Source organism: Cervus canadensis, chromosome 18 (assembly GCF_019320065.1).
Source record: "Cervus canadensis isolate Bull #8, Minnesota chromosome 18, ASM1932006v1, whole genome shotgun sequence".
NCBI classification, from domain to species: domain Eukaryota; kingdom Metazoa; phylum Chordata; class Mammalia; order Artiodactyla; family Cervidae; genus Cervus; species Cervus canadensis.
The window spans coordinates 19,027,411-19,037,493 of record NC_057403.1 but is presented as its reverse complement, the minus strand read 5'-3'; the positions used below and the strand labels follow the sequence as shown (position 1 = coordinate 19,037,493).

General features: G+C 43.6%; 1 protein-coding gene and 1 long non-coding RNA gene across 4 annotated transcripts in view; one reads left to right on the top strand and one right to left on the bottom strand.

Annotated features, from left to right (window-relative positions):
- Positions 1-5,776: 5,776 nt before the first annotated feature.
- LOC122420523 lies at positions 5,777-10,067 on the bottom strand. 2 transcript variants are annotated; one of them, XR_006263304.1, is made up of 3 exons: positions 9,759-10,067; positions 8,060-8,147; positions 5,777-6,440 (listed from the first exon to the last, which is right to left on the bottom strand). It is a non-coding gene; the product is annotated as an uncharacterized LOC122420523 (long non-coding RNA). The 2 variants fall into 2 exon arrangements; XR_006263303.1 differs by lacking the exon at positions 8,060-8,147 and having other exon boundaries at positions 9,759-10,052.
- ZC3H4 (zinc finger CCCH-type containing 4) overlaps positions 9,423-10,083 on the top strand; it is a 38,766-nt gene continuing 38,105 nt past the window's right edge. For both annotated transcript variants that reach the window (XM_043435682.1, XM_043435674.1), the window contains exon 1: positions 9,423-9,513. In XM_043435682.1, the coding sequence (XP_043291617.1) occupies positions 9,438-9,513 (76 nt within the window). In that variant the 5' untranslated portion in view covers positions 9,423-9,437. The remainder of the gene's footprint in view (positions 9,514-10,083) is intronic.

Sequence of the window (10,083 nt, the reverse complement as noted above, 5' to 3'; positions counted from 1 at the left end):
GAATACTGGAGTGGGTTGCCATTTCCTTCTCCAGCTGATTTAGTGTAGGAGTCAGGAAAGAGTATTCTGAGAATGCAAGCTCACTCTCCATCTTTCTGAATTTAGTCTCTCTGATGGTTTCATTCATTTACATTTCCCTAAGGACATCTTCAATGCCTGCTTCCCTGGTGGCTCAGATGGTAAAGACTCTACCTGCAGTGTTGGAGACCCAGGTTTGATTGCTGGGTGGGGAAGATGCCCTGGAGAAGGGCATAGCAACCCACTCCGGTATTCTTGCCTGGAGAATCCCATGGACAGAGGAGCCTGGAGGGCTGTGGTCCATGGGGTCGCAAAGAGTTGGACACGACTGAGACTAACACTAAGCCACTAATTCCTCAATGCCCAGCCCCATGCTAGGCAATAGATAACCTGTAGGGGGAGTGTTTTGTACTGTGGGCTTAGGGAACATCTCTTAGAGGAAGTGATAACCAAGTAGGAGACAAAGGAAGAGAAGTCAGATGACTGAGCCCTGGTGACCCCAGGGGACAAAGCATCAATCGGAATGCAAAATAATGTTTTGTTTTGTTTTTAACTGAGGTATAATTATAATACAACATTGAATTCGTTTCAAGTGTATACTTTTTTTTTTTTAAGCCTGTAAATCTATTTGTTAATTGTAATATGTGATCATTGTGTTTGCTTAGTCGCTAGTACAAGGATTGAACCCAGGAGAACTCCACATTGCAGGCAGAGACTCTTGAAGACTGAGTATATTCCATTGTGAGCACATACCACATTTTGCTTATCCATTCATCCATCAGTAGACATTTGGGTTGTTTCTACCATTTCAACTATAGTGAATAATGCAGCCGTGAACACTGGTGTACAAATATCTCTTTGAGACACAGTTTTCATTTCTCTTGGGTAGATACCCATGGGGCAATTTGCTTTTCAGCAACACCTCATCAGAACAGCTGCCCAAACTGTGACAGAGTAACTTAAAGGGGGAGGAGAGCAGTTATTCAATATGTCAGGCTCCTGGGTTTAAGGATTACATAATTACCTCCACCCAGGTGACTGCTCACCATTCACCAAGGCAGCGGTTCTCAATCCCACCTGAACATTAGGATTGTCTGGAGAGCTTTTTAGCAAAGACAGTGCCCAAACCCCACCTTCAGAGACGGCTTAATTGGTTCGGGGTGGAGCTGAGACCTTGGGATTTTTACCAAATGCTCCCCAGATGATTCTAAAAGGCAGTCAGTGTGGAGAACTGTGGAACAAAGATCCGTGTCTTGCTTCATTCTAGTCTGAATTCTTTCCCTCCTCTTCCTGTTAGAACCATGTAACTCTTAGGGGTATTTAAAAGACATGGGGGGAGGTATGTGTATGGCTGAGTCCCTTCACTGTTCACCCAAAGCTATTACAACATTGTTAATTGGCCATACCCCAATACAAAATAAAAAAAAAATAAATACATAGATAAAAGACATTGGGGGGGGGGGTTGGAATTCCCTGGCCGTCCAGTGGTTAGGACTCTGCACTTCCACTGCAGGGGAGCACAAATTCAATCCCTGGCTAGGGAAGATCCCACATGCCTGGTGGTTCAGCCATAAATAAATAAAGAGACAACAGATGGAGAGATAAATTAGGAGTTTGGGGTTAACATATACACGCTACTGAATACAAACTAGATAACCAACAAGGACTCCCTGTATAGTACAGGGAACTATACTCAACATCTTGTAATAATCTGTAGAAGAAAAGATTCTGAAGAACATGTATGACTGAATCACTTTGCTATACACCTGAAAGTAACACAACATTGTTAGCCAACTATACTTCAATTTTAAAAAATGACACTGGATTAAGCTCTGGGTATCTCTCATGGGTCTGTATAGCTTTTAATCACACTCTCTAAGCCATTCTGTAGACACAGCTTCTGCTGTTTAGAGTAGAAACTATGAGAGTCAAATAAGAGGAGTCTTTAAAACAAATATGTTTTAATAAAAGTATGCTATAATAAGGGGCTTCCCAGGTGGCAGAGTGGTAAAGAATCCTATCCTATTTCCAAGAAAGCTCACATTCATAGGTAGTAGGGATTGAGATTTGAACACACCTTCTTGGAGACACAGTTTGACTGGTAACACTTTGTACAGATGTAAATTCATCAGTCTGTATAATGTAATGTATGTACTGTATTATATTATGTGCACAAATGCTCACCTGCTCAGTCATGTCTGACTCTTTGTGACCCCATGGACTGTAGCCTGCCAGGCTTCTCTGTCCATGGGGTTCTCCAGGCAAGAATACTGGAATGGGTTGCCATTTCCTTCTTCAGGGGATCTTCCCGATCCAGAAGTCAAACCTGAGACTCTTGCATCTCCTGCATTGGCAGACAGATTCTTTACCACAGTGTATGTGTTAATCCCAAACTCCTAATTTAGCCCTCCTCTCCATTCCCTTTTGGTAACCATAAATTAGTTTTCTATGTGTGTGTCTCTTTTTGTTTTGTAAATTAGTTCATTTGTGTCACTTATTACATACACATAAACTATTTCAGATTCTTTTCCCTTATAGGTTATTATAAAACGATGAGCATAGGTCTTCTGCTATATGGTAAATCCTTGTTGGTTATCTGGCTATGAGATTATAATTGTTTAATTTGGATGATGTATACACGACTTTCATGTTATTCTTCCCTCTATTTTTGTGTATCTTTGAATTTTTCCAAAATAAAACTGTGGGTTTTTTCTTTTTTTAAACCTTGTTTTAAGTTCTAAATTCAAAGCTATTGCACTCTGCTGTGTTACTATTTTCCAATCAAAGGGGAAAATACCAATGACAGGATCAAATAACTTCCATGGGGAAAATGCCAAAGACAGGATCAAATAACCTCTGTGCAGGAAAGACGTTTAGAAGTCACGGAATGACTGGGCAGCAAAGGGCTATATCAAGTATCTTTTGGATAAGCCTTTGGAAATAAACACTTTTGCTGAGTTGCCTTGTGTTGTTGAAGTGAACAAAGAATCCACCTGCCATGCGGGAGAAATGGGCTCGATCCCTGTGTAGGGAAGATCCCCTGGAGGAGGGCATAGCAGCCCACTCCAGTATTCTTGCCTGGACAATCCCCATGGACAGAGGAGCCTGGCAGGCTACAGTCCATGGGGTCGCAAAGAGTCAGACACGACTGAGTCACTAAACGCACACACACACACGGATCATAGGGAAATAAAGGAATGAAACTCTTTTTTAAAATTTATTGATTTTTGGTTGCACTATGTTTTCATTGCTCCTTGCGGACTTTCTCCGGTTGAGGTGAGCAAGGTCTCTTATCCTCTGTACCACCAGGAAAGTCCAAGTGAAACTCTTTTGAGTTGTAAAAGCAGACCCAGGGCTTTGAATGATTTGTTAATATATTGATCTTGAAATGGACCTTAAAGATCCAGGGCATATATACTTATTTGCATTTTGTTAGGGAGTGTCCTGAGTGAAATTTTACTCACGTGAAATTCACATAACAAAATATTTTGAACTGCCAAGGAATACCCTAAATTAACCATTTTAAAGAGACCAATTTGGTGGAGGAGGGATAAATTGAAGGTTTGGGACTGAATATATATACACCACTATACTTAAAATAGAAAATCAACAAAGATCTATTATGTAGCACAAGGAATTCTGCTTAATACTCTGCAATAACCTAATTGGAAAAAGAATTTGAAAAAAAATTTTAAATGTATATGTAAAACTGAATCACTTTGTTGTATATCTGAAACTAATACAACATTGTAGATCAGCTATGCTGCTGCTGCTGCTAAGTTGATTCAGTCGTGTCTGACTCTGTGCGACCCCATAGATGGCAGCCCACCAGGCCCCTTTGTCCACGGAATTCTCTAGGCAAGAGTACTGGAGTAGGTTTCCATTTCCTTCTCCAAAATCAGCCATAGTTTAATCTAAAATACAAATTAAAAAAATAAATAAAGCGACCAATTCACTGACATTTAGTACAGCCACCACTGGCAACCACCACTTCTATAGAGTTCCAAAACACTTCTTATTTCAAAAGTGTTGGTATTCGTTTATATCCAAGAGTCTACCATGACTTTGCTATGTACAAAATTCCTAAAGAACTGGAAAAGTTCAGCATGATAGCTTAATATAATTTAGCATAAACAGTTATTCCCATTATTCACAAACTAATGTTGCAGAACATTCTATCATCCCCACCCCTATCTTCTAGATCTGGTAACAGCCCCCTCATTATTGTGATGCCTCAAACAACCACGAAAATTTCCAAAACGTCCCCAAGGGAGCAATAGTGTCCCCTTGAGAACCAATTGACAAGCAAAAACAATTTCCCTCCATAATTTCCAAAATGTCCTCTAGGGGGCGACATCATCTCCTTCAGTTCAGTTCAGTGGCTCAGTCGTGAATGACTCCTGTGACCCCAGGGACTGCAGCCAGGCTTCCCTGTCCATCACCAACTCCTGGAGTTTACTCAAACTCATGTCCATCGTGTCAATGATGCCATCCAACCATCTCATCCTCTGTCGTCCCCTTCTCCTCCCATCCTCAATCTTTCCCAGCATCAGGGTCTTTTCCAATGAATAGTTCTTCGCATCAGGTGGCTACAGTATTGGAGTTTCAGCTTCAGCATCAGTCCTTCTAATGAATATTCAGGACTGATTTTCTTTAGGATTGACTGGTTGGATCTCCTTGCAGTCCAAGGCACTCTCAAGACTCTTCTCCAACACCACAGTTCAAAAGCATCAATCCTTCAGTGCTCAGCTTTTTTTTATAGTCCAACCCTCACATCCATACATGACTACCGGAAAAAACAGCTTTGACTAGATGGACCTTTGTTAGTAAAGTAATATTTCTGCTTTTGAATATGCTGTCTAGGTTGGTCATAGCCGTCTTGCCAAGGAGCAAGCATCTTTTAATTTAGCTGCAGTCAATCTGCAGAGATTTTGGAGCCCAAGAAAATAGTCTGTCACTGTTTCCACTGCTTCCCCATCTATTTGCCATGAAGTGATGGGACCAGATGCCATGATCTTAGTTTTCTGAATGTTGAGTTTTAAGCCAACTTTTTCATTCTCGTCTTTCACTTTCATCAATAGGCTGTTTAGTTCTTCTTCACTTTCTGCCAAAAGGGCATACAGGCCCCTCCCTGCCTGGAGGCAGAGAGGCAGGCTTGGACAGCCAGAGCTGGAAGGCAAGGGGCTGCTACAATCTCGGCCTCAGAGAGGGCATCATCTCCTTAAGGACTAGTTAGACACAGGATCACTTCATAAACTGAACTTCTTTACCTCCAACCTTCCCAATAAATCCAAGATTGGATTAGTGAGAAAGAATGTGGGAATAACGTTTGGGTTGGCAATCAGTAGGATCCAATACACCTCTCTTTGAACAATGGTCTCCTTTCTTCCCCAGGGTTTCCAGAGGTTGAAGCTGGCATTGCGTCCACACTCTGTGATGTCTTCTCCCTAAAGGACTACTCACCTGTAGCACAAAGAACCCACCCTAAAGCCATCTCAGGAACTAGAAAAATCACATCCTTTTCCAGAATTATGATGTTCCAAGAGTACCTGGTGGCTCAGTCAGTGATGAATCCACCTGCAATGCAGGAGACCCGGTTCAAGCCCTCGGTCAGGAAGATGCCTTGGAGAAGGAAATGGCAACCTATCCAGTATTCTTGCCTGGGAAACCCCATGGACAGAGGAACCTGGTGGGCTGCAGTCTCTGGGGTTGCAAAGAATCGGACACAACTGAGCGACTAAACCACCAACACCAAATGGACAATGAAACAGGAGCTATGGTTTCATTGGTTACAGATTTATGCACAGTATAGAAGGTTCTGTCTCAGAAAAATACAGGCACCTGCCAGCTCAAAGATGTTTTGGAGATCCAGAAGAAGAGATATGTTGGAATGAATTCTTTTTTTTCGTCCCCCAAAAAAGGGAAAGTTGCTAAAACTTGTATTTCCCCCCACCCCTACTACCAGAGAGCCAAAATGTTTGGAGGCCCTCTAGGAGTTTTGGCGGCAATTTGTATCATGGTTGCAAGACATCACCAAAGGAAACCCTAGGGCTTCTGGGCCCCATGCAAGAGGAGGTTCTCTAGATGCTCCAAGATACAGTGTGTTGTTCAGTTGCTCAGTCGTGTCTGACTCTTTGCAACCCCATGGACTGCAGCACGCCAGGCTTCCTCGTCCTTCACTGTCCCCTGGAGTTTGCTCTAACTCATGTCCATTGAGTTGGTGATGCCGTAAGGGAGTGGGAAATTTCCCTCTTCACAATTTGCACAATTCAGCTCTGGGGTCCAGAAGGGTGGGTCACATGGTCCCTTACAAAATCAAGAAGATGTTATCTTTTAAGGAGTTGTCTTGTTGATGCTCAGAGAATGTTTCTCTTTATGGTTGAGCAGGTCTTTCTGTGGACCGGGGGAGGTTCCGTCGACGTCTAATACAGATAACAAAGCACAGTACAGGGGAGAGAAAAAAAATAGGTTTAAATTTTTCTTATCTTGTGATAAAACATGAATTTTAACTCAGGGGTTAGAATTGCTGTATTTTGGTGTAGGAGTACGTTCCCACACCAAATCAACTAGCCTGTATTTGATAATTGCCAGGTTAGTTTTCAAAGTGCCTCGAGGGGAACACCTGTGTTCCTACTTACTAGAAAGAGGCTTCTCTGTCCTCTACTATCTCCTGGAGTTTGCTCAAACTCAAGTCCATTGAGTTGGTGATGCTATTTAACTATCTCATCCTTTGCCATGCTCTTCCAAACCCCACAGGTTAGGAATTTTTAGGAAGGTGTCACTATGTAGAAGTGAACGTGTGTGTGTATGTGTGTGTGTGCGCGCGCCTGTGCTCAGTCCCTAAGTTGTGTCTGACTCTTTGCAACCCCATGGACTGTAGCCCGCCATGCTCCTCTGTCCATGGTATTTTTCTAGGCAAGAATACTGGAGTAGGGTGCTGTTTCCTACTCCAGGGTATCTCCCCTACCTGGGGATGGAACCCGAGTCTCCTGCATTGGCAGGTGAATTCTTTACCACTGAGCCACTTGGGAAGCCCCACTATGTAGGTATAATTGGTTAACTCATTGGCCATTGGTGATTAAATTAATCTCCAGCCCCTCTCGCTTCTTCTAGGGATTGGGGAGTGGGAGTAAAAAGTGCAATCTCCTGATTGACTCCCCTGACAACTAGCTTGGCGGCTTTCCAAAAGTCACTTCATTAACATAAACTAAGGTGTGTTTGAAAGGGGCTTATATGAATACGACAGATACCTTTATCCATGGCTCTTATCACTTTGGACATTCCTAGGGTTTTAGGAGCTCAGTACAAGGTACTAGGACAAAGACCAGACATGTATTTCTTGATATAAACCACAATATAGATGGTTAGACAAGTTACAGTCCTACCAGCAGTTCCTGTGGCTCCACATTTGCACCAATACCTGGTTTAATCACATACCACAATACTACACAGGAATGAGAATGAATGAACTTCAACTGTGTGCGTGTACTAAGTTGCTCCAGCCGTGTCCAACTTTTTGCAATCCTATGGACTGTAGCCCACCAGGCTTCTCTGTCCATGGGATTCTCCAGGCAAGAATACTGGAGTGGGTTGCCATTCCCTTCTCCAGGGGATCTTCCTGACCCAGGGATCGAACCCACGTCTCTGGTGTCTCCTGCATTGGCAGGCAGGTTCTTTACTGCTAGTGCCACATGGGAAGCCCCATTGTAACACACCAGTAAGCTAAATGACACACCCACAGGTGCTATGACAGTTCCAAAGCTGAGGATAAAAGTTAAAAAGTGGGAATCTTGGGATTTCCCTGGTGGTCCAATGGTTAAGACCTTGTTTCCACCGCAGGGGGCCCAGATTTGATCCCTGGTCAGGGACCTAAACTCCCACATGCTTCTCAGCACAGCCCAAAAATAGAAAACAAAACCAAAATAAAGAAAAAAGTGGGCACCTTCCCTAAAACAGTAGGAATACTCCTCTCATTCATTAGCCTATGAAATTATCCACCCCTGTAAAAACTGACAACTCCCTACTGTGGTGCTGGTCTCACCTTCTGAGATGGCCCACACTCTGTGGAGGGTGTTTCTCTCTATCGAAATCCACTTTTTCCTATCACTTTTTCTCTCACTGAATTCCTTCTGCAATGAGACATCAAGAACATGAGCTTTATCAAGTTCTGAGGCCAGGTGAGCGATCTCAGTTAAAAGACCATGGGTACAAGTTTGAATCTGAGTTACATGGCTTCATAAAGACCCACTTCTGTATTTTTCCTTTCCATTCTCACAGCCCTGCTCTAACTCTCCATGTGTTAAACAAAATTTTTTGGACAACTTGGTCATGAGCACGTGCCAATATTTTATTACAATCATGCATGCAAGGGAAAAAGTTCTCTTGAGGGCCAACTGAAACATTTTCTCTTGTAAGAGCATTTTTTATAGAAGAGAATTGTTAAGTAACCTTCTTAGACTACAGATTAGATCCGGGAAGAAAAGACGATCTGGTTAAAGATCAGCAGATTCTTGGCTGGCAGTCAGCCGACTTTTAACTGGGTGGGCCACTGATTTCCCAGAAGTTTCATTCCAACAAAACTCAATAGAAAATGGCTTAATCCTGTCACTTTATCGGGAATGCTAATTTCTCCCCTGAAGGAGGCTGCAAATTACCCTCATGAAGATCTTGTGTTCCAGACCTGGTTTGGGATATTTTTAAATTTTATACTAAGATTAATATAGCAGGCGATCTGGCAGCCTCTGTCTCCAGATTCTTTCTTATGCCACAAGGCTTTTCTCTGCTCTTGGACTCTAACTGGTGCTTGCTTTGTCAGATTCTGACAGAATCTATTTCCTCTGCCTGGAATTATCTCTTCTTGTCTCAGTTCAAACAACCTTGTCCCCCAATATAATAAGAGTCTTCATTTACTCTTTTTTTTTTTTTTTTCATTTACTCTTTAACTTTCAGTTTCTTTCCCCTGGGGGCATTGTCGGTTTCTAAGCTCTATTAAGAAGAAACAATGTTCCATTTGCCCATCACAGGACTTCGACCTGTACAAGGTGCTCATAAAAGCATAGAACGAAGATCCTCTCTTGTAAATAGCACTGAACAGAATTTTTGCAGGGGAGCAATGGAATGACAGCTGTGATTAAAAATTTGCTCTGCTCCCTACGGCGAATCCTATAACCATGAGCCAATTAGCCAGATACTGAGGTTCAGTCTACATCCATCAAACGAGCAAAATGGTAGCTCCCCTTATAAGAGTTGTGCGGGTCAAAAGAGTTTACGTTTTTATACTGTTCGAACCCGGTCAGCGTTCCCAAGTCTAGCTTTTGAGATCTACCTACTAAGCTCAAGGTTCTTAAACTCTCCCTAAGAATGACTAAGACCCGCCCTCCCGCACCGCCCAAGAATAGCTAGAGCGACAGAGGTCTCTAATGACGTCATCTCCGGGCCTGTTCAGCTTCATCATCCGGAAACCTACAACTCCAGGCACCCGATCTCCAGCTTTCGGTTATTATTTTCTCTCCGTATCCCGAATTCCTTCTCTCCCATTCTCCCACCTAAGGCTTTCGACTCTTCCCGCCTCCCCTAAACCTAGCAATTTTAGGTTCTTCTCGCTTGCTCTCGGGCGAATTCCTCAAAGTCTTTACTCTCGTCATTAATCGCTTCACCAGCCCCACACTTCAGCTCTTTGGGTCTAAACCCTATTACCGCCGCCTGGCATCACTCGGCTCTTTCCGCCTCCTGCCACTCACCCTCGACACTGCCTTCGGTTCTTTCCGGATCACCTCAGTTTCTTGTTATTTCCCAGTCCCGATTCGCTTCGGCTATTTCCGGCACCGAAGGGCTTCCCATTCTTTCCCTAGCCCCACCCCCATCGGCAACTTCGGCTCTTCCCGCCTCTCGCGAACTTCAGCTCAGCCCCTTCCGGCTTTTTCCGCCTTGCCTCGGCCTCTCTCTCTCCCTTCGGCTCTTTCCGCCGCTCATCGGAAGAGCTGTCTCTGCCTCTCTCCTCCACGTGACACGGCCTCCGCCTCCCAGTTCCCCCTCCCACCTCGTCTTTCCTCCCGCCTCAGCCTC